The sequence below is a fragment of the Protopterus annectens genome, chromosome 7.part0 (assembly GCF_019279795.1).
Source record: "Protopterus annectens isolate FY-2018-M chromosome 7.part0, PAN1.0, whole genome shotgun sequence".
Taxonomy (NCBI): domain Eukaryota; kingdom Metazoa; phylum Chordata; order Ceratodontiformes; family Protopteridae; genus Protopterus; species Protopterus annectens.
The window spans coordinates 1,707,145,769-1,707,170,425 of NC_056739.1; the positions used below are offsets into that span (position 1 = coordinate 1,707,145,769).

A 24,657-nucleotide genomic window follows, 5' to 3' on the forward strand; every position below is an offset into this window, starting at 1 on the left:
CTGTATATTCTTGGATAGAGCGGTTGATTAGAATGCTAATGGGGTAGGTGATTGCTTCTGCAGCTATGCTAAAAAGGTGAGAAGGGATGTTATCTGGAGCATTAGTGCATGGCTTCAGTTTCTGAAGGAGTTCCTTTATAGTGGAAGTGGGTATAGGTTTTAATGAGAATAGAGGGGAGTGGGAAGGGGGTCTATTAAGGGGAGATGGAGATGTTGAGGAGGTCAGGGTAGGAGATGAGGTGGATGGTGGAGAGTTACTAGATGGTAATGAGGGAGTGGTGGCAGTGTTGTGTAGAGTGCAGGTAGGGTGGGGTGGTGTAGTATTGGAGTATGTGGTGGTGTTAGAGAATGTAGATGTTAATTTAGAAATAGAATCAATGAAGAAAGAGTTAAATTGGTTAGCTAAGTCTAAATCAGGAGCATTAGGGTCTGGGGTGGGGGTATCTGGTTTGCTGGGGTTAAGTAGAGTAGATATATCTTTTCAGAATTTCTGAGGATTTGTTTTATTATTATTTTGGAGTATGGAGAAATAGTTTTGTATATCAGATATGATGAGCTTTTTTTACTTTATTTCGAAGTGTTTTGTATTCATTATGAACTAGGGTACTCCTGTTTTTCTGGTAGTGTGCCCAGACCTTGTCTCTGAGCCACATTGTTGATAGTGTGATTTTGGTAAGCCAAGGGGCAGTTTTAATTTCTGTTCTCTTTGTCTTTAATGGAGCATGGAAGTCTAGTACTTCCAAGAATTTTGAGTTGAAGTGGGCTACTGCCTCATCAAGAGGTAATGTTTTTAGACATATGTACAACTTTTAGAAATATTTCCTTAGAACTAAGAGTTGCACTCTCTTTTATTCAGTGATAGTAGTGGTAGAAGACTGTGCAGCACATACAACTTTATTCTCAACTTCTATTTAAAAGGTAAATTCATAATTTGCTGTAGGGTGAAATAAGAATTTTGTATTATGAGGAATATACTTATACTTTTGTAATGCTTGTTTTGTTTTCCAGAGTGGCACCTTGTGGTCTGTGCTAGAAAAACTAAGAGACGAGAACAGTTACATGCCAGAGGAGAGAATTCTTCACATACTTGAAGGAATCTGCGTGGCGTTGAAAGTCATCCATGACAGGGATTATGCACATAGGTGGGTGACCCTTGACAGATGCCTCTTTATTAGTTGTGTCTTAATATGAGTTGTAAGCCAAATCCATTTTGACAGTGATATATTGACATAGCATCGAAAAAAGTGTACTGTGCTTTTGGGTGTATGCATAAACCCATAAACCAAACAAATGTTGTTGTGTTGGAAGTGTGCCATACACTGGCAGTACTACCCTGTTTCTTTTTCATTCTTAGAACTGTGCTGAAAACGCAGATCTGATGTTGTAAATCTTTGTTTATTCATTACCATTAAGACTTTGGTTCCATCTTCGGAACCCATACGGCCATTTCCAAGCTCTCTCCAGCCAAAAACTCTCAGCTAAGACCTACCCATAATGCTCCCCTCCTAGTTACTCCAGATCTCATTTGCCACGTTCCTCGACAGACTTGCTAGCCATCTCTTTCAAAGCTAAGTGGAAAATTGTCATTTTTAATATAGTTTCTCCTCAAAACGTTTTATATTTTAGTCAATTTAACTTTTTCTCACTGTCGCCTATAACCTAGTTCTATTCCCTACCCGTTACCTTGGTAATCAAATTTCTACCATTGTTGGTACTTTCCCTCACTCCTGCCTTTGGTAGGCCCTTCCTTACCACTTGTGGTATTTTTTAAATACCATCGTTGGTATTCTCCCACTTTTTTCTATATTAGGATAGCCTTGTTGCCTTACTATGTCAGACATAGCTAAGTTGGGGTTTAGAAACTCTAATACAGACATTTTAAAAACATCCAGTATTTATAAACTCATTTGAAAAGCCCACCAATAGGCTGGTCAACAAATACAGGTTCTCTTAAATGTATATTAACCTAAAACCTACAACTGTTACTAAAATACTCTCAAACATTGATGGAATCAATACATAACAATAAAACTAATAAAATTGATAAAGTTCCTAATAATAAAATTCTCCTTCTTTTTTATGTTCATAACTCATACTTATTAAATTGTAAAAATACTTTATAAGTATATGTACAAACTTACATATTCTTATCACCAATATATTTAAACTCACTGCTTGTTAACTAAAACAAATATTAAAAACTAGGCTAAACTTATATATCATAACCTCAGTCATCTCTCCAAACTCTTTAATTTGAGCAAACACATAAGTGAACATTTTTCATTTAAACCCGGGCTTACAAAAGCATTAAGTTTTAATTGCCATAATAATTCTAGCTTTTCGAGGAGTAAACCATATGGACCTCCTCTTATATCTTTTTTGACTTGCACAAGTACCCTAAATTGGAATTTATGTTCAGGGAAACTCATAGCATGTCTAGCAAGTTCATTATCTTCCTTATTTAACCTGATGTCTCTTTGGTGTTCATAAACCCTTTCTTTGAACTTTCTCTCAGTCTTTCCCACGTAAAAGGCGGGACAACTGCGACAAATTGCCACATACACCACCGCTTTTGTATTACAATCAAATTTCTCCCTAGTATATACTCTATAACCATTGATTATTGTGTTTGCTCCTGACGCCATCAAGTGGCAATAGGAACAACAACCACATTGTGTCATACCCGCTGTCATTCTAAAAGGAAATTTGGTCCCACATTTATGCATCCAATCCTTAAAATTCGGGCCCCTTTTCCATGTAACCTTCAGTGAGTCTCCTAATCTACCCCCTACCAAACTATCGTCACATATCAAAAACCAATTTTTGTCTAAAATGTTTCTGATGTGACCATGATCTAAGGAAAATCTTAGTACACAACTCAGATTAAAGTTAACCAAAGTTTTCTCATTACTCTGGCTGTTGGTACAGTTCATATCTATGGTCATCAACCTTCCTTCTATCGGTTGTAGATTTTCCTGTTTTTTCAAAAATAGGTTTATATATACCTGTATATCTTTTTGATGTTACTTCATCTATTAAATTATCTATAAATGAAACGGGGTATGCTCTATTTCTGAACATTTGTCTTAAATTGTTACATTCCTCCGTAAAGGCCACATCCGACGTAAGCCCGCAAAAGATAAAGTTCCTAATAATAAAATTCTCCTTATTTTTTATTTTTGATTAGGAACTTTATCAATTTTATTAGTTTTATTGTTATGTATTGATTCCATCAATGTTTGAGAGTATTTTAGTAACAGTTGTAGGTTTTAGGTTAATATACCTTTAAGAGAACATGTATTTGTTGACCAGCCTGTTGGCTGGCTTTTCAAATGAGTTTATAAATACTGGATGTTTTTAAAATGTCTGTATTAGAGTTTCTGAAGAAGTCTGAGCATTGAGTGAGGACGAAAAACGTTTTTTATATTTTGGCGTTTAATAAAGCAAGTGTTTTACGATTAGCAGCCTTAGCAACTTTGTATCAGTTTGGAAGTAGAATTTAGAGTCGGTTTTGTGGTAAATGGCAATGGCTAACAACTCGTTTGATAACACACCGGTTATATTAAAGGATTCAACAAGTGATTTGGATTCTATGAGCAGATTAGCCATGCTCATCGATTTATCACAAAAAGTGGATGTTATGAGTGAGAAACTGGAAGCAGTTTCTGCCAGTCAGCAGCGACAACAGGAGCATTTGATTGTACGGGTGGACAGCGCTTCAGGTTTGGAGCAGTCTCCTACTAATCGCCAGCAGAGTGGACAGGACCGAAGGGTTGTTTCTGCACCTAACTATGCAGCTCAAACTACGGATGTGGGTGCTACACCAGCGCAAAATTTTCAATTGAATCGTGTGAATGCAGCAGCGGAGCAACAAGTACAATTGGCAGGTACTGTACCAAATACAAATAAAAATCATTTGGGCTTTAAGCCAGGTCAAAAATAGCCCTCAGAGAATATTGGATTAATAGACAACAATAATGGTTGTTTACCTACTTATGCCAATGTACTTACATCGAATGATCCGAACCAGCAAGGGTTGGGTAATGCTACATATATGCCTAACATGAATTCTGTGAATTTGCATGTGTTAAATCAACAGTCTCAAATTATGGACGAAGACATTGATGATAGACAGCAACCATTACCCAGTCTTTTAAATTCATTGGATCAACATATGTTAAAATATAAAAAATTATGCTTAGAGATCGAGTATTTTCGTGAATGCATAAAATTGGGTATAGTTCCTAAAGGTCTAAGGACATGGCGTTACCCTTCTGGTTTGACATCGGTTTCAGTTTTTCATCAGGAGCTGATTAAACATTTTAACCAGCAAGGTTTGGGTATGTTACAAATAATAATTGATCAATACACTTTGATCAATAAAAGTTTGGAACAATATATTTCCCAATTAGACTGCCAAATCAAACAACACGTAGATTTTTTGAGGTACAAGTATGAATATATCCGCTGCTTCCATAGTATAGAGCAGCACATCGAGAAAATTAGACATTACAAGTTGAAAAAACTCGAGACCAAAAGCAATATGCTTCGGGCACTGCTTACCCTGCACCACCGAAATCTCAATTCCCATTAGAGCTAGTTCCCAGTGGGATAAATAGCAGAATGGAGGAGAACATAGTTAATGAGGAGATCCATGAGGAAAATATCTCATCATATGAGGATGAAGAGCCGAGTACCAGTGCTGATTTGCCAGTTAATAATGGAGAAATAAGGAAAAGTGAAAGAATTAAGGCCCGTAATAATAATAAGAACAATAACAATTATAATAATTTTAGAGAAAACCAACAAGATAGTGCCTCTCATTCTAGGCAGGGTTTTCCGAGATGGAACCAGAAGAGGAACGGGAACTGGAGGAAGAACAACAAGAACAGGAGATAGTGGTTTTGAGTTCCCAATTTCCACCATGTGAAATGGTCCATAATACTAAAAAAGATTTTTTAGTATATAATTTTTCATCATTTCAAGTGACTGAACACTTGGTGGATATTTTAGCTAGAGGTTCTACTTTTGTTCCATCTACTAGAATTAATTTATCAGAAACGTTATGTGATATCAAGTTATTTGTTAGGAAACTCAATTTGAAATTATTGTTTTATGAGCAATCAACATGTGAACATTCATTGAGAATATCAGGTTGCTTTAATCCACCATTACACAATACCTTAAGTATGTTTGAAAGGATATGTGAGGTGGATTTAAGAAGGTTGGGTAGTTCATATTTGGATTATGTGTTTAACCTGATGTTCGAAGAAAAAGGGGAATTGGAGCTACTAATGGCAGCTGACGTTAGAGTAATGAACCCTGATAAGGGAGGGGGATTGGTAATTATGGATACACCACTTTATAAGGAAAAGGTCTTAGAGATTTTGACCAGTGAAGCATATGCACCATCTTCGATGAATGAGTATAACAAATCTATACAATTTATAAAAAGTTTTCTTAATGAGTTATTTATTGAAGCGAGAATAGATGTGCATATGTATAATTATTTGGTAATGCAAACTCCAAAAGTTCCTTATATGTTTGGTGTACCAAAAATACATAAGTGTATCAACAATCCCCCCCTCCGCCCTATAGTAGATGGGAGAGGTTCAGCCACCTATGCATGTGCAAAATTTCTGGACAGCATATTGAAAAAATATGTGAGTACAGAAGAATGGATTATTAAGGACTCTTGGGTTTTTTTTAGATAAAATCAATGATTTCCTTATTGCCAGACTAACAATTTTATGACAGTTGACATCAAAGAGTTGTATACCAGCATTCCACACAGCATAGGAGTTGAATGGGTATCTATTAGAATGAGGCAAAAGGGAGCACCAATAGAGGAGGTCAGCTTGGTCCAGGAATTTCTTGACATGGTTTTAACCTATAATTTTATAATCTTTGAACGTCAGTTGTATGTTCAGAGGGAAGGTGTAGCCATGGGCTCCCCATGTGGGGCCAGTTTTGCAAATATGCTTTTATCATATTGGGAAAACAATATATTATTTAAGAACAGGATGTACATGGCTCAAGTTAAGTTTTATGCCAGATTTATCGACGATATCTTCATCATTTTGGATGGGAATGGTGAGGCAGCTAAAAACTTATTGAAGATATTGAATGATTCAACTGAGTTTCTACATTTTACACACACATTTAGTAATAGCTCAATTTCTTTTTTGGATATAAATTTGATCAAAAATAAAGCTTTACAGCAATATGAAGGTAATATTTACAGGAAACCCACATACTCAAACAAGTTTCTACATTACTTAAGTGCGCATCCGATGTATCAGAAAAAATCCGTGGTCAAGGGCCAACTGGTCTGAGCGGCACGTATGATTACGTCGGATGTGGCCTTTATGGAGGAATGTAACAATTTAAGACAAATGTTCATAAATAAAGCATACCCAGTTTCATTTATAGATAATTTAATAGATGAAGTAACATCAAAAATGTATACAGGTATATATAAACCTATTTTGAAAAAAACAGGAAAATCTACAACCGATAGAAGGAAGGTTGATGACCATAGATATGAACTGTACCGACAACCAGACCAATGAGAAAACTTTGGTTAACTTTAATCTGAGTTGTGTACTAAGATTTTCCTTAGATCATGGTTCCATCAGGAACGTTTTAGAAAAAAATTGGTTTTTGATACGTGACGATAGTTTGATAGGTGGTAGATTAGGAGCCTCACTGAAGGTTACATGGAAAAGGGGCCCGAATTTTAAGGATTGGATGCATAAATGTGGGACCAAATTTCCTTTTGGAATGAGAGCGGATATTACACAATGTGGTTGTTGTTCCTATTGCCACTTGATTGCGTCAGGAGCAAACACAATAATCAATGGTTATAGAGTATATACTAGGGAGAAATTTGATTGTAATACGAAAGGGGTGGTGTATGTGGCAATTTGTCGCAGTTGTCCCGCCTTTTACTTGGGAAAGACTGGGAGAAAGTTCAAAGAAAGGGTTTATGAACACCAAAGAGACATCAGGTTAAATAAGGACGATAATGCACTTGCTAGACATGCTATGAGTTTCCCTGAACATAAATTCCAATTTAGGGTACTTGTGCAAGTCAAAAAAGATATAAGAGGAGGTCCTTATGGTTTACTCCTCGAAAAGCTAGAATTATTATGGCAATTAAAACTTAATGCTTTTGTAAGCCCGGGTTTAAATGAAAAATGTTCACTTATGTGTTTGCTCAAATTAAAGAGTTTGGAGAGATGATTGAGGTTATGATATATAAGTTTAGCCTAGTTTTTAAAATTTGTTTTAGTTAACAAGCAGTGAGTTTAAATATATTGGTGACGAGAATATGTAAGTTTGTACATATACTTATAAAGTATTTTTACAATTTAATAAGTATGAGTTATGAACATAAAAAAGAAGGAAAATTTTATTATTAGGAACTTTATCAATTTTATTAGTTTTATTGTTATGTATTGATTCCATCAATGTTTGAGAGTATTTTAGTAACAGTTGTAGGTTTTAGGTTAATTACCTTTAAGAGAACCTGTATTTGTTGACCAGCCTATTGGCAGGCTTTTCAAATGAGTTTATAAATATTGGATGTTTTTAAAATGTCTGTATTAGAGTTTCTGAAAAAGTCCGAGCATTGAGTGAGGACGAAAAATTTTTTTTATATTTTGGCGTTTAATAAAGACGAGTGTTTTACGAGTAGCAGCCTTAGCAACTTTGTATCAGTTTGGAAGTAGAATTTAGAGTAAGTTGGGATTTAAACATTGTGACAAGTGTGGGCTTAAGATGCCCAACTTGGACGGACATGCTCATTGTGTCTACTGTTTGGGTGTGGACCATATTAAAGCTGACAGTGACATTTTTGCTAGTTTTAGTAACCGTACACTAGCAGAATGTAAAAATAAACTTATTTTAAAAGGTTTGATTGACACCTTTTTTGGAGGCTCTATCTGTGTCTGAGGTCTCACCCCCTCCAAAGACCAAAAACATAAGGAAAAATGGAGTCACTCGGTTCCTGCATCACCGTCAGTTACGGAACTGAGTCGGGTCTGTGCTTCTTCGGCACCAGGCTCTGTATCTTCTCCCTTGGTGCCGTCTATGATATTCACCATTATTTTGGTTCCAACCTCGGCACCACTGAATTCGGTGCCGTCCTTGGATCCAACATTGGCTCCTATGACTGTACCTGCTTCGGCACCATCCCCGGCCACAGTGCCAATAGTTTTTGCTGTGGGCATACGCTTTTCCAACCCCCAGAGGTCCTACTCCTGGAACCAGGAGGGAGGAAAAATGTGGTTCAAGAAGTCCCAAGGACCTTTTGTGGTGAACAATCCCCCCTGGGGCAGTGGGGGCAACTCATCTGGAAGACGTCCCTTTTGGGGTAGAGGGGGTCCACGTAACCAGGGCACTAGAGATTCTTTCTCCGGCAGACTCTACCAACGCTCCTGAACAACGGCCCAATTGATTTCCTCTGGAAGCAGTCAGGAGGTTGTTTTTCTCTGCACCTGTCAGCCTGGCAACTTATTACAACCGATGTTTGGGTGCAGAGAATAATATCCTGAGGCTACCAAATACCATTCGATTTAACTCCCAGACCCATCAAACGAATCCCCAATGTACCACCAAATCAGAGGGAATTAGCAGCCTTAGAAATAGAAAAGCTGCTAAGAAAAAGAGTCATCCAACCAGTCCCACCAGACCAGACAGGATCCGGGTTTTACTCGAGGTTTTTTTTAGTGCCAAAAAAGACGGGACTGGAGACCAATCCTGGATCTTAGCCTATTGAACAAATTTATCAAACCTCAGAAATTCCAGATGGTCACGATACAGTCCATTCTTCCCTTCCTACGGAGGGACAACTGGATGTGCTCTATAGACCTCCAGGACGCGTACTACCACATAAAGATGAATCACCGCTCCAGGAGGTTTCTCCGCTTCCGGCTGGGAGCCAATCACTACCAGTTCAGGGCACTGCCATTTGGTCTCTCGACAGCCCCCCCCCCCCGAGTTTTCACCAAATGTATGGCAGATGTTCTTCGTGTTTCACTGTTGCAGTCTTTACATTTGGGTAATATGCTGGCAGGTTGCCCTCAGTCAGCCTGATTAACAAAGTCTTGGGTCCTGCGTCGATTGCTGTCCCTTCTTCCATGACGTCAGGTCGTCAGGGGTATAAAACATGCAGCCGACCTCCATTACATCAGTCTTTCTTGCTGCGCGGTGCCTGAAGCAGAAGCATTTCGCAAGTGCTGGTCGGCCGACTCCTGAAATTTTCGTTTTTGAGTTTCAGAACCAAAGTCTTCAACTAAAAGTTAAGTACACCGTTGGGGAAAGTTTTTCTTGCTCCTTACTGATGTCAATAAAAGTTAATAATTGTATTACTTGTGGGAAGCAAATACCTCATAAGGATTTTCATTTGTACTGTATTCCTTACCTAGGCCCTGACCACAACTTAACTTGCTGTCAGTTTTGTGCTTTATTTAATCAACGCACTATCCGTCGTCGGTACATTTTTGCTTCTAAATATTTCGGTTCTTGGTTTAATTATCCAGAAATTATGTTGGTTAGCCATCCGACTACCGGAATACCGAAAAAACGCAAAGAAAAAGACAGAGACAGGCCGTTGAGGTCCAAAACTGCCGATGACGCTTCTCCTAAGCCAGTAGCCAGTTCGTCGGTACTCAGTGAGGTGCTTTTGCAGCCCCTGATACCTGCTACTTCTGATTCTCAGGCCTCTACTGAGACCCATTCGGAGTCCAGTATGCCGTGAGATGCTTCACCTATGGAACCCGTGGATGTCTCTACCTTGGATGGGCCCGGAGCCGCTGTACAGGCACCGACTTCTGAGGGTGTATTCAGGCCTACAGACTTGCATATTAAACCAACACCACCTTCAATATTAAGGCCAACATTTCGATCTATGTCTAAAAAAACAACGCCCAGGCCACATGTTCAGGCTCCTAGCCCTAAAAACAAATGATCAAAATGGCTGAAGATTTAATTACTCTAATCAGGGGTAGTCAAACCCCCCCCCCATCCTTTTAAGAGGCCTAGGGCTGAACTTGCCTATGAATCTTCTGAACAGGACTCTGTTTCTTCTGACTCTTCTAATGAACAGGATTTGTCCATACCTACTTATGAGAACTCTGATGCAGAGGATTCCATTCCTTCTGCTTCTCCCCCTGATGATTTTTCTTTTGGGGAAACTTTACATACCTTAAGAGAGCATTTCCACTGGGAAAGTCAGGATTTTTCTGAATCTAAAAAGAGGCTTAGGGATTTCCTTCTTCTTCCTCAACATAGGCCTTTGACTATACCTCCTGTATTAGACATTGTTGATGATGTGTTTTCAGAATCCAGTATGGCTCCTGATTCCCTGCTTCCGGCCCCTTGTAAACCAGGCAGATACTACAGGGTTCCTGACTTCCACAAATTCCTTTTCAAAAATCCTGTTGCGGACCCTGAAACCATTTCTCAGGGGCCCAAGGGCATTAAGGCTTCTACTGCTAAAAATCCTACCCCTTCTGATAGAGACTCCAGGGCGCTGGATAGATGGGGTAAAAAGGTTTATACTTCTGCAACCTTGGCAATAAGGGCTTTAAACTGTCAATTTCATATGCTAAAATATCAACAGCATATCATGGGACTGCTTAAACAGAAAATGATGTTGATTTCTGACTGTGTGTAAAATAAGGATTTACAGGATTTATTGCATTCAGCTGAACAAGTTGGAAAACATACTTTGCAGTGTGGTTATGATTTTTTGGAGGACTCTTGCAGGCTTAGAAGGCATGCTTGGCATAAGGAGCAATATCTGCCTGATCATGTTAAAGCAAAACTGTTGGATGCTCCTTTGCAGCAGAACCGTTTGTTTGGCAATAAGGCTGAAGAAGTTCTAAAAAAAGAAGGAAGATAAAGCTAAAGATTTCTTACAAGTACAACCTCCAAGATTTAGTTGGCAATGGCCTACTAAGAACTAGTCCTTTCCAGTTCCTTCCAGAGCCCTCAAGCCAAACCCAGACATTCCAAAAGCACCAAGTTTCAGTCCCAAGGGACTTTCAGAACTTAGCAATGGGGTGCCTCCGCTTCCAAATCTGGAAATAACAAGACACCTCCCTATGGTAAACAGTATCATTGACTTTCCTTTAAAATTACCAAGCACTTAGCTCTTAGCCGCCCCTTTGGGAGGAAAACTGGCTCTTCATGCAAAAAACTGGCAACTTATAACCCAGGACAAATGTTTTTTAAATATAGTGTCCCAGGGATACAGATTTAATTTCCACACATTGCCAACTCCAAACGGATGGCCAGACCTGCCCCCAAATCAGTGGGCAGAGGCTCAGAAACAAGTACTTTCCCTCCTAAACATGGGGGCAATTCAACTAGTACCAGAAGAGGAAAAGGGACAAGGTTTCTATTCCAGACTTTTCCTGGTACCCAAAAAAGACAAATCATGGTGTCCAATTCTGGACCTGTCTACTCTATAATACCTTTCTGGACATTCCAAAATTCAAAGATGCTGACTCTTGCAAAGATGCCTGGTTGGCAACTCTAGATTTAAAAGAGGCTTACCTGCATATCCCAATCAGGGAATCTTGCAGAATATACCTACGCTTCAAAGCAGGCTACTTGCATTATCAGATGTTCATCATGTTACACTGCTGCAGTCATTACACTTGGGTTATCCTGCCGTCAGGCGGTCCCGCAGTCGGCCAGAGTTCCAAAGTCTTGATCCGGCGTTGGTTGCTGTCGCTTCTTCCCTGACGTCAGTGCGCCAGGGGTATATAAGATGCATCCGACGCCATTTTCTTCAGTTTTTCTTGCCGCTCGGTGCCCGAAGCAGAATCAGTTCGCAAGTGCCGGTCGGCCGACTCGTGAGCTTTTCGAAGTCGAATTTCAGATCCGAAGTCTTCAATAAAGCTAAGTACCCCATTGGGGAAACTTTTTTCTTGCCTCAGACCGATGTCAGAAAATGTTAATAATTGTATTTCTTGTGGGAAGCAAACACCTCATAAGGACTTCCACTCTTACTGCATTCCATGCCTAGGCCCTGATCACAAAGTCACTAGTTGTCGGTTTTGTGCTAGATTTAACAAATGCACTGTAAAATGACGTTTTGATTTTGCTTTGTACTACTTTGGCTGAAGGTTCAATTATACTATGCCGTCGGATCAACCGACTACCGCAATTCTGAAGAAATGCAAAGACAAGGATAAAGACAGGCATCCGAGGTCCAAAACCGACGACGAAACCTCTTCTAGGCCAGTCGCTGGTTCGCCGGTTCTCAGTGAGGTGCTTTCGCGGCCCCCGACACCCGCTACCTCAAAATCACAGGCCGCCTCTGACTCCCACGTGGAGGCAACTAGGCCTCTGGAAACTCAAGGTATTGGGCATATGGAAACTAATCCCTCAGATGGGTCCGGAGCCACTGAGCAGGCATCGGATTCTGAGGGTGTTTTCAGACCTTCACAACTTACCATTAAAGACAAAGAAGCAAGTACAGCATTCTCCTGGACAGTCCTCCATGTCTAAGAAACAGATGCTTAAAATGGCCGAAGACCTCATTACTCTAATCAGGGGTTCCCATCCCCCTCCTGAGAAAGGGCCTAGGCAGGATACAGACTATGATTCCTCTGATCAGGTTTCCATTTCCTCTGATTCCTCTTCAGACCAGGGATACTCTCTACCCCCCTATGAGGACTCCGATGCTGAAGAATCTATCCCTTCAGCCTATCCTCCTGAGGATTATTCTTTTGGAGAAACTTTACATACCATGAGGGAGCATTTCCATTGGGAAAGTCAGGATTATTCAGAATCCAAGAAAAGGCTCAGGGATTTCCTTTTATTGCCTCAGCACAGGCCCCTGGCTATTCCGCCTGTGCTAGATATTGTGGATGATGTGTTCTCTGACTCCAGCTTATCTCCTGATTCTGTACCCCCTGCACCAGCCAAGCCAGATAGGTATTATAGAGTCCCTGACTCTCACAAGTTTCTTTATAAAAACCCTTCTGCTGATCCAGAAACTATTTCCCAGGGTCCAAAAGGGGTTAAGGCTTCCATTGCAAAAAATCCAGTACCCTCTGACAGAGATTCTAGAGCATTGGATAGATGGGGGAAGAAAGTTTACACTTCTGCAACTTTAGCAGTAAGGGCTTTAAATTGCCAGTTTCACATGCTTAAGTACCAACAATATTTAATGGCTCAGTTAAAACAGAAAACGCTTGCAAGCTCAGAAGCTCCTGACTGTAAAGAAATGCAGGATTTATTGCATGCAGTTGAACATTTGGGTAAACATACTCTGCAATGTGGTTTTGATTCTTTAGAGGCCTCTTGTAGAGCCGCAGTTACAGGTTCTGTGATTCGAAGACATGCTTGGTTAAAAGAACAGAGTTTACCTGATCATGTTAAGGCAAAATTATTGGATGCTCCTTTGCAGCATGATACCTTGTTTGGTGTTAAGGCAGAAGAGGTGTTAAAGAAAATGGAGGATAAAGCTAAATGTATGCAAACAGTCAAAGATTTCTTACAGGTACAGCCACCTCGATTTAGCAGAAATTGGCCAACAAAGAATTGGTCCTTTCCAGTGTCAGACAGGCCACAGAGAGGCAAATACAGACGCCCAAGAGGCAGATCTCAACCCCAAGGCTCTAACAGAAAACGATAGTGGGGGCACCTCAACCCCAAAAGGAGGTGAGGACAAGTCTCAACCTTACAGGAAACAGTCCCAATGACTTCCCCCTTTGTACGCCAAGCACTTCCCTTTTGGCAGCCCCCTTAGGGGGAAAACTAGCACTTTTTTCTCAAAACTGGCAAACAGTCACCCAAGACAAATGGGTTCTGAATATTGTGTCTCAAGGTTACAGGTTCCACTTTCATACTTTACCAAGGCTAAAAGGAATGCTAGACCTGCCACAAAATCAATGGGCAGAGGCACAAAAACAAATTTCAGTCCTCATGGACATGAGAGCTATTCAAAAAGTACCACAACAGGAACAAGGACAATATTTTACTCAAGACTCTTCCTGGTCCCCAGAAAGGACAAGGCCTGGAGACCCGTACTAGACCTTTCAACTATAAATACTTACCTGGATATTCCGAAATTCAAAATGTTGACACTACAGCAGCTTCTTCCCATGCTGGGTAAGAAGGCTTGGCTTGTTACTCTGGACCTCAAAGAGGCATACCTGCATGTCCCTATCAGACAAAATTGTAGAAAATACCTCAGATTCAAAGCTGGTACAATGCACTACCAATTCTCTGCACTGCCCTTTGGATTATCTACTGCGCCCAGGGTCTTTACAAAGTGCCTGGCTCCAGTAATTGCATTTTGCAGACAAAAAGGAATTCAAATATATCCATACCTGGACGACTGCCTCATTCAAGCAGAGACAAAGGACATTCTTCTAAAGCATCTGGCATTTGTAAAAAGGTTGCTAATTTCTCTAGGGTACACAGTAAACGAAAAGAAGTCAAAACTAGTGCCCTCGCAACAGATTATATTCCTGGGTGCCAGCTTAAATACAACGGCCCAGATGGCTTATCTCACGCCAGACAAACAAGTTCAACTAGCTCAATATTTTCAATTACTGGCAAAAAAGTCCCATCTCCCTGCAAGAAAAATTATGCCGGCCCTGGGATTCCTGGCATCCTGCATACTACTAATACCATATGCCAGACTACATATGAAGAAATTACAGTGGTACCTAAAAAGTGTTTGGACTCAACACTCTCACAGTTTAGAAGCAGTAATACCAATGATTCCCTGCCTACAACAGGAGTTTCGATGGTGGGACAGGCATGTCACCTAAACAAGGGTCAGCCTTTTACTCTACCCTCAGCCAGGCAGACTCTAACAACAGATGCTTCGGATTACGCCTGGGGAGCACACATGGCAGGAAAATGCATTCAGAGCAAGTGGACCACAGACCAAATGCATCTTCACATCAATCAGAAAGAGATGTTGGCTGTTCAGAATACCCTAACAGCTTTCAAGGACCTTCTGTATCCAGGACAATTATTATTAAAGACTGACAACACCACAGTAATGTGGTACATAAACAAGCAAGGGGGAACACATTCTTATCCCCTATGCAGGCAAGCCATGACCTTGTGGAATACAGCTCTAATGTATCAAGTTCATCTGCAAGCACAGTTGCTGCCAGGAAAGAAAAATACTCTGGCAGATGATCTAAGCAGAAATATCATGGACCCTCACGAATGGAAATTGAATCCACAAATCTTCAGCAAGGTAATGCAAAAATGGGGATGCCCAGACATAGATCTTTTTGCCTCCCCACCGAATTGCCAACTACAAACATTCTGCACAAGGACATATCACACACAAGCATGGAAAGTGGATGCTCTCTCGTTCAGCTGGAAAAACCTAAAAGTTTACTTCCCACCACTGCCTCTCCTTTCAAAGGTACTCCTAAAAGCCAGACAAGAAAAAACACAGATGATCCTGATTGCTCCAGACTGGCCACACCAGCACTGGTACCCAATCTTAAAGAACTTAACTCAAGGCCTACCATGGATTTTGCCTCAAATTCCACACCTTCTGACTCAACAAAACAATCAGATCCTGCACGGTCAGCTCAAAACCCTAAACCTGGCTGCATGGCAGATTCATTAGTCAAACAGGCAACACCTCTCTCTAAAGCTGTTATGGATGTCATTTTGGAGGCCAGGAGGCCTAGCACCAGGAAAGCTTACTCAGAAAAATGGAAGAGATTCTGCACCTGGAACCAGGCTCAAAGCCTTGACCCTCTTGTCCCAAACATTCCTCAGATTTTACAATACTTAACTGAGATGCTGGACAAAGGACTATCCTTCTCATCAATTAAGATCCACGCCTCTGCCATTTCAGCACATTACAACACGGATCCTCCTTTAGTCTCTCATCCCTTGCTAAAGCAGTACCTCAGAGGGGCTAAAAACATAAGACCACCCCAGAGAGCACCAACACCAGCTTGGGACCTCAATTTAGTTTTGGAAAAATTGACCCCGCCACCTTTTGAGCCAGCCAATACAGCCGATATAAAATTTTTATCATGGAAAACAGCTTTCTGCTCCTGGCAGTAACTTCAGCACGAAGAGTCTCAGAGCTACAGGCATTAATGGCAGTGGAACCTTTTATAATTTTTCATCAGGACAGGGTTTCTTTAATGACAAACCCTACCTTTATGCCAAAGGTGGTATCTAGTGTGGCTCTTAACCAAACCATCCATTTGCCAACTTTTTATCCAAACCCCCAGAATAAAGGGGAGAGACTTCTGCACTCTTTGGACATACACAGGCAGCTACGCTTCTACTTGGGCAAAACAAAAGCTTTCAGGAAAACTGAGCAACTGTTTGTAGCATATGCTGCAGGATCACAGGGCAAGGCTATCTCAAAGCAGACTATCTCCAAATGGATAGGACACTGTATTCATTACTGCTACACACAGCATGGAAAATCAGTCCCTAATAACATTAGGCCACATTCCACCAGGGCAACAGCCTTTCTCAGAGGAGTACCTACCAAGAAAATTTTGGAGGCTGCAACTTGGAGTTCAGTGCACACCTTTACCAAGCATTACCACTTGCCTCTTTACTTCAAATGCAGAGCAGGATTTGCCACTGCAGTTCTGCAGGGCCTCATAGCCAATCCTAACTCTTCTAGACCAGCCACCCAACCTTAGCTTTGGGATTCTACCCAAGTGTAATGACTACAGCAGTGTAACACGATGAACATACTACAGTTTGTACCTACCATAAATGTAGATGTTCGAGTGTTCACACTTCTGCAGTCCAGGTTACCCTCCCTCCATCCCCTCTATCCTAGTTGGACTTATCTATACCTTTCTATCCTATACAACCTTTGTGGTGTATTTGCTTGTAACTGAAGGTATTGTTTTTATTTTATATATATATTTTTTGTTACCAATATGTATTGCCTACCTACTTGGGGGCACCTGACATCTGGGGCAAGAAAAACTGAAGAAAATGGCGTCGGATGAATCTTATATACCCCTGGCGCACTGATGTCAGGGAAGAAGCGACAGCAACCGACGCCGGACCAAGACTTTGGAACTCTGGCCGACTGTGGGACCACCTGACAGCAGGATAACCCAAGTGTAATGAATGCAGCAGTGTGAACACTCGAACATCTACATTTATGGTAGGTACAAAACTGTACTTTCTCTGCACTGCCCTTTGGCTTATCCACTGCGCCCAGGGTATTTACAAAGTGCCCGGCTCCAATATTTGCATTTTGCAGGCAAAGAAATATTCAAAAGAAATATTCATATATATCCGTACCTGGACGATTGTCTAATTCAGGCAGAAAACCAGGCCGTTCTCGTAAAACATCTGGCGTTTGTAAAAAGGTTTCTAACTTGCCTAGGGTACACCATAAATGAAAAGAAATAACAACTGGTACCCTCTCAAAAAATTACATTCCTGGGTGCAAGCTTGAATACAACTGCCCAGATGGCTTTCCTTATGCCAGAAGAGCAAATTAATTTGGTGACTTACTTCAAACAGGTGGCCAGAAAAACCCTACTATCTGCAAAGACAAATGCTGCAAGCCTTGGGGGTTCATGGCCTCCTGCATTCTTCTAATTCCATATGCTAGACTGCATATGAGGAAACTTCAGTGGTACTTAAAAAGTTTATGGAGTCAACATTATCACAGCCTGGAAACAATGATTCCTATCATACCTTGCCTGCAACTAGAGTTCCTATGGTGGGCAGAGGCCTGCCACCAAAACAAGGGATTGCCATTCACACCACTCCCTACCACCCAAACCCTAACTACAGACGCATCAGACTATGCATGGAGGGCTCATCTGGCAGGGAAGTGCATTCAGGGCAAATGGAGCCCAAATCAATTGCACCTTCATATCAATCAAAAAGAAATGTTAGCTGTATAGAATGCACTGACAGCCTTCAAGGACTACCTTCATCCAGGACAACTAATGGTAAAGACGGACAGCACCACGGTTATGTGGTACATAAACAAGCAGGGGGGTACACATTCCTACCCCCTCTGCAGACTAGCCATGGCATTGTGGAACACGGCCTTGAGCTATCAAGTACAACTACAAGCTCAATTCCTGCCAGGAAAACTGAATATTCTGGCAGATGAACTAAGCAGAAATCTCATAGACCCACACGAATGGAAACTGGAGCCATGGATTTTCAACATGTTGACACGCAAATGGGGGAGCCCAGACATAGATCTTTTTGCCTCACCCCAGAACTACCAGTTGGAAAAAATTTGCACAAGAACTCCTCACAAAAAAGCCTGGAAAGTGGATTCTCTGTCCTTCAGCTGGAAAAACCTATTAGTCTATGCTTTTCTCCCCTCTGCCTCGGCTCTCCAAAGTTCTACTAAAAGTCAAACCGGACAAACCAAAAATGATTTTGATTGCTCCAGACTGGCTTCGACAACACTGGTACCCACTTCTACGCAGTCTGTCATGAATTTCTCCATGGCACCTGCCTCAGACACCTTCCTTACTGTCTCAGCAGGAGAACCAAATTCTGTATCCTCAGCTCCAAACATTGAATCTTGCAGCTTGGCTAATCATTTAAATTCCCCCTTAGCATCCCTCAGCAAACCTGTGATGGATGTCATTTTGAAGGCGAGAAGGTCTAGTACTAGAAAATCTTATGCTGATAAATGGAAAAGATTCTTTGCCTGGAATCAATCTCAAGGGATGAGCATAGCAGTGCCCAATTTGCCTCAGATTTTGCAATACTTAACTGAGATGCTTCACAAGGGCCTGTCTTTTTCTTCCATAAAAATCCATGCCTCAGCCATTTCAGCTCATTACAACACAGAACCCCCTCTCTTCTCTCATCCTCTGCTAAAGCAGTATCTCCGAGGGGCCAAAAACTTGAGACCTCCCAGGAGAGCTCCAACCCCTGCCTGGGACCTTAACTTTATATTGGAGAAACTCACTCTACCTCCTTTCGAGCCAGCTGCTACTGCAGACTTAAAATGCATTTCCTGGAAAACAGCCTTCCTTTTAACAATCACTTCAGCTGGAAGGATTTCTGAATTACAGGCCTTTATGGCAGTGGAGCCTTTCATCATAGGTTCATAGGTTCGTACTAGGCTATCTGCCCAAGGGCATTTATAAGCCTAGCCCATAGTTATTTGGCTTTCGCCACCCCTTTAGTTTGAATAAAACTATGCCTATTATTTTGCTGTGCCTCTGTCAAGCAGTGACACTGAAGTAATCCCTGGGGTATATCTGCGATCCCCCATCCATTGGTCAAGATTCCTCTTGAACAAGGCCAGCGAGGTGCTCTGCCTCACATGTACCGGGATTTTGTTCCACAGCATAGGGAGTCTCTGGGTGATGAATCTGTCCCTCCAGCACGTTCTATTAATAACCGTGTCAAGGTTTAAGTCTCCGCCCTTGTGGTTCTGAGGGATCTAGATTTTTGAGGTGAAGCATATTCATCAAATCAGGGTTTGACATGGCCTTATATGTCAGGCACAGGTCACCTCTGAGCAAGCGGTATGAGACTGAATAGAGCTGGAGTTCTTTCAGTCGGGCAGCATAAGATATATTTTGAGACCCTTTATCCTTTTGGTGAGGAACTTTGGGGCCTTTCCAGCTGCTGCAGGTGTCGGGTCAGATACATTCGAATGGGGCATTGTACTCAATCATAGGTCTAATGAGTGATGAGTACAGGGGACGATGACCTCCCTTGATCTAGATGTGAATCCTTTCATGATCAGGTGGGCAATGTAGAAGGTTTTCCTAACTACTTTAGCAACATGAGTGTCAAACGAAAGGCTACTGTCAACCTGGGTCCCCAGATCCCTGATGACTTCTTCTGTGCTCAGTGGATTGCCACCTATATGGTAGCTAGGGGTAACCTTGTTTTTCCCGAAGGGTATGACTATGCATTTCTTGGCATTTAACTTTAGGCCATGGCTCTGGCACCAGTTATCCGTTTCTGTGAGGCCCTTCTGAAGGATATCTGTGTCCGATGTGTTTTCGACTATGGCGCCCAGTTTGCAGTCATCTGCAAACTTTGTCAGCCATAACCCTACTGTGTTTGCTTGTACTTCAGAAAAGTAGATGCCGAACAAGAGTGGACCCAGGACTGATCCCTGTGAGACACCACTTGTGACAGGCTTTGAGTCTGACATGGCTCCAGCAACTCTGACCCTGTGGGTTCTGTCACTTAGCCAGTTTGCAACCCATCTTGTGATGTATGGGTTTACATTCAAGCTGATGAGTTTTTCGATGATACCTGAGTGGGGTATTGTGTCGAAGGCCTTTGCCAGGTCAAGGTAGGCTGTATGGACTGCCTTTCCCTCATCAATGGCCTTGGTGACTGTCTCGAAAAAGTCAACCAAGTTTAAAAGGCATGATCTGCCTTTGACAAAGCCAAACTGGGTTGGATCCAAAGTCTGCAAGTTCCCTATGTCTTTATTTATGAGTTCCATTATGATCCTCTCCATGGCTTTGCAGATAAGGCTTGTCAAGCTAATGGGACGGTAATTTCCAGGGTCGGTGGAGGCACCGCCCTTGTGAAGTGGGACCACAGTCGCCGGCGCCACTCCTTGGGTACGTATCCTGAGGTGAGGCTAAGATTAAACAGCTGTCCTAACTGCGGGTTTAATTCCTCATTGAGTTCGTGGAGCACACAGCCGGGGACACCATCCGGTCCCATGGATGCTGTGTTTTTTTGCTTTGGAGAGAGCAGTTCTCACCTGTGTGTTGGAGATGTTTAGGGGCTACAATCCTCTGGTATAGATATCTCTCCTTTTGGGGGTAGAAGTTTGCACTGAACCTGTCAGCCAGTATGTTGGCAATGTGTGTAGGTTCAGTAATCTTCACATCATTTTGAACTAATTCTGAGCATATCTGGGAGTTTCCTCCTTGGTTTCTAACATAGCTAAAGAAGGCCTTATGATTGTCTTTTGAGTCCTTGGCGATTTTTCTCTCAAAATTTGCCTTGGATGATTTTATGAGAGCTCTTAGTTTTTTACTTATAATGATCAAAGGTGTCTTACCTTTCAAGGATTTTGCTCTATCTTGTAGTAGCTTCCTCCTTTTGTTGTAGAGCTTGTTTATGGCTGGGGTCCACCAGACTGGACGCTTGCCTTTGGTACAAAGAGTCTTAGTTTTGTTTGGGATTGCCTGATCCATGCAGTCCTGTAGGTGCTGGTAGAAGGCATTTGTAAGTGATTCAGCAGTTTGAGTAATGTTTACCACTGGCTCAGGGGCCTTAAAGGAGACCACATTAGTTTTTAGAAGTGTGAAGTCGGCTTTTGAGAAGTTTTTCACTGTGGTCTTTTTATTTCAGGTAGGGGCGGGATGAGGACCTCCAGCGAGATTAGTTTATGATCTGATCTCACCAGTGAGGGGTATACTTCCGGTGTTGAACATTTTGATCCCATGTTCATGATGATGAGATCAAGTATGTTTTCTCCGCTTGTGGGGATGGTGACTAGTTGTTCCATGGCATTTGAGTTTATGAACTCCAGGAACCTTTGGGCTAGAGTGTTTGGGCTTGAGTAGTGTTCCCAGTCTATATTAGGGTAGTTGAAGTCACCTAGTATGATGGTGTTTGGAGATACATTTATCCCCTCCATTGTTTTCAGGAAGGCCATGTGAGGTTCCTGAGTTTGAGAGGGTGGCCTGTAACATGCTACAAATTGCAGAGCAGTCTTGCCTATGGTTAATTGCACCTGGATGGCCTCCGATGCATCATGCGTTGCCACCAACCTTGAGGTGTGGGTGTCCTTTATGAATATGGACACCCCCCCTCCTTTCTTGGTGTTGTCCGGATTTTGGGGCCGGAACGCATGATATGAGGTGAAACCTGCTAGTGCTGGGGTGCTCTCAGGAGCCTTGAACCAGGTTTCTGTCACAGCACAGCCATCGATGTTCTCCATACTGAGAAGGGCCTCGAGTGCGTGCATCTTGAGATTGAGACTTCTGGCATTGAGCAGCATTATCCTTAGTTTTTTTTACTTTTTTGTGTTCTAGGGTGGTAGGTTTAGAGTTTGAGCCTTGCCTAAAAAGGCACTATGGGGTGGCAAGAGCCTTTGCCAATATCCGAAGCCTAGGGGTGACAGGTGCAAGCCGTCCCTTGCGGCAGCGTGGCTTGTCCAGCATGTCATCCCAGGCAGACAGACATTGATCCCCTTTGAATGACACCAGAATTTAAGCCAATTATTAAATCTGATCATCTTATCACTGTATTGTGGCATCATTCTAGGTGAAGGTAGGATACTGCTCAAGGTCAGGGTCATACCTGCCTGGGCTACATAATCAGAGAGCTCCTCAATGTCTCTTTTCATGTAGTCCAAGGAGGTATGTCTCAGGTCGTTGACACCAGCGTGGACAATGACTGAGTTGTACTTGTACCTGCTGTTGAGAGACCTGAGTGCTTGTGTTATGTGGCGGATTCTAGCGCCCGACAGGCAGCTTACTGTGACCTTCTCCTTACTCAGTCTGGTGAGCGGGACGTCAGTGTGTCTGACTATGGAGTCACCTATGACAAGTATGTTTGGTGTTGTATTTGGCCTTAAGGGCAGTGACTGCTTTGCACACTGATTTTGTTGTTTATGTGTTGTTTGTGTGGTGTATTGAGTTTGCAGTTGCTTGGGTGTCTGCTTTGGAGGCCTCTGCTGTTTAGGTAAATTTTTACTCAGAGCCTCGAGTATGTCTTAGTGTGTTTATGTGTTTGATTCAGTGGTGTGGTTGAGTTATGTGAGACTGGTATTGTGGTGTGTGTAGTTGCCTTCTCCTCCTGCCTGGTCTTGCCAGTCCTGAGTTGAGAGAGCTCAGCCTCCAGTCTGGCTAAATAGCTGCATCTCTCACAAGTGTTAGTGTTACGTGGGAGGAGGAGAGGGTTGTCCGTGTACATGAGACAATTGTAACATTGTCTCAGAATTCCCAGATTCACCAACTGGGCAGGAGAGGACGCCAGCATCTGACCCTTCGACATGCTAGAAAGAATTATGAGTTGGTATGAGACAGAAAACTAGTGGGCTTAGCAGGGAAGTGGGCACTCCTGGGGGGTTTTGCTAGTGAGAGATTTGTATAATATAGGAGTGCTTGACCTGCAAAGAGAATGCTTATAAGACAAGGGATATGCTTATAAGACAAGTGCTGAGCTTTTTGAGAAGAAAAAGCTATTTGGAACAAGTGCTGCACTTTTTAGTGTAGGTGTAAACTGTTTAGGTTCCTAACAGAGCAGTTCTAAGGGAAAAATTGAAGAACAGCCTTTCTGGAGCCAGAAAGAGTTTAACCTTGTTTAACCGGCGCTGCCCGATGCTGCTCTAGTGGCAACTCCGCTAAATTGCTAAAGCACGTTAATGCGTGCTTGATAGCAGGGGCTGGAAAGAAGCAGGAATAGACCCAAAAGGGAAAATAAAACTACAGTTTCAAGTCAGTAACCACCTCTACGGGGGCAGGGAAGCTGCTCAATGTTAGTCACTGCTACTGATCAACAGAGAGACCCTCCTCCAGCCCAAGCAAAATTGGCCTCACAGAAACTTTCAAACAGTTCAGGAACAGCAAGCCTGTAACTGAACCTTTTAACTCTCAGAAAGGTGTGAAAAAAGCAAGATTTTTTTTTGTTTTTGTATTTTACAGAGATAGCAGAGGTTCACAAGTAATATCAAGTTATAACAGTGCAGTAAATGACCCCACACAAGAGTGCTAGGTCAAGGACAGAAAATATGCAAGTTTTAAGAAAAAAACGATTTAAAATTAAGTGCAAACAGGAATTTCAGCAAACAGCTTTTGGTTGTGCTCTAAATACAGCTACTAATACAGAAATCAAGTTTAACAAGCCAGAAAATGCTCAAGCTAGGCAGCTATGCAGAAAAACTTAGCAAATAAACAGAGAAAAAATACTTAAAATCTCAAAAGTGGCTCCCTTCTTCTCTCAGCGTTTTTTCCTCTTGGAGGGTGCTTCACCAACAGCCAACAAGCCTGAAAAGATCATCTTTACGGACAGGGTGTCATTCAGGACCAATCCATCCTTCATGCCCAAGGTGGTATCCAGTGTGGCTGTTAATCAATCCATTCATTTGCCAACTTTCCTTCCCAATCCACAGAACAAGGGGGAGCAGATTCTGCATTCATTGGATGTACACAGACAACTTAGATTTTACTTGGACAGGACTAAATCTCAAAGAAAATCTGAACAACTGCTGGTAGCATTTGCTGCAGGGACAGAGGGATTGGCTATTTCAAAGCAAACCATATTTCTAAATGGATAAGCCATTGTATTCATTTCTGCTATAAGCACCATCCCAGGGATATTCTAGAAGCTGCTACCTGGAGTTCAGTTCATACTTTCACCAAGCATTATCACTTACCAATTTTCTCTAAATCCGGAGCTGGCTTTGCCACTGCTGTTTTGCAGGGCCTTATAGCCGGTCCTAATTCTGTATAAATCCATCCTCCCAACCATAGCTTTGGGAATCTACCCAAATGTAATGACTGCAACAGTGAAACACGAAGAAAAAGTATAGTTGTGTACACTTACCATAAATGTAGATGTTCGAGTGTATTCACTGTTGCATTCCTGGTTACCCTCCCTCAAGCCCCCTGTTTTTCTCTTACTATGCCTCTACTTTCTTTTACTATACTCAAAAGCCTTTTTGGTGTGTTTGCTTTTGTTTGGAGGTATATT

General features: G+C 41.9%; 1 protein-coding gene across 2 annotated transcripts in view; it reads left to right on the top strand.

The window, feature by feature from the left end:
- STK16 (serine/threonine kinase 16) overlaps nucleotides 1-24,657 on the top strand; it is a 391,131-nt gene that overhangs the window by 67,947 nt on the left and 298,527 nt on the right. For both annotated transcript variants that reach the window (XM_044078236.1, XM_044078237.1), the window contains one exon: nucleotides 1,009-1,142. In XM_044078236.1, the coding sequence (XP_043934171.1) occupies nucleotides 1,009-1,142 (134 nt within the window). The remainder of the gene's footprint in view (nucleotides 1-1,008; nucleotides 1,143-24,657) is intronic.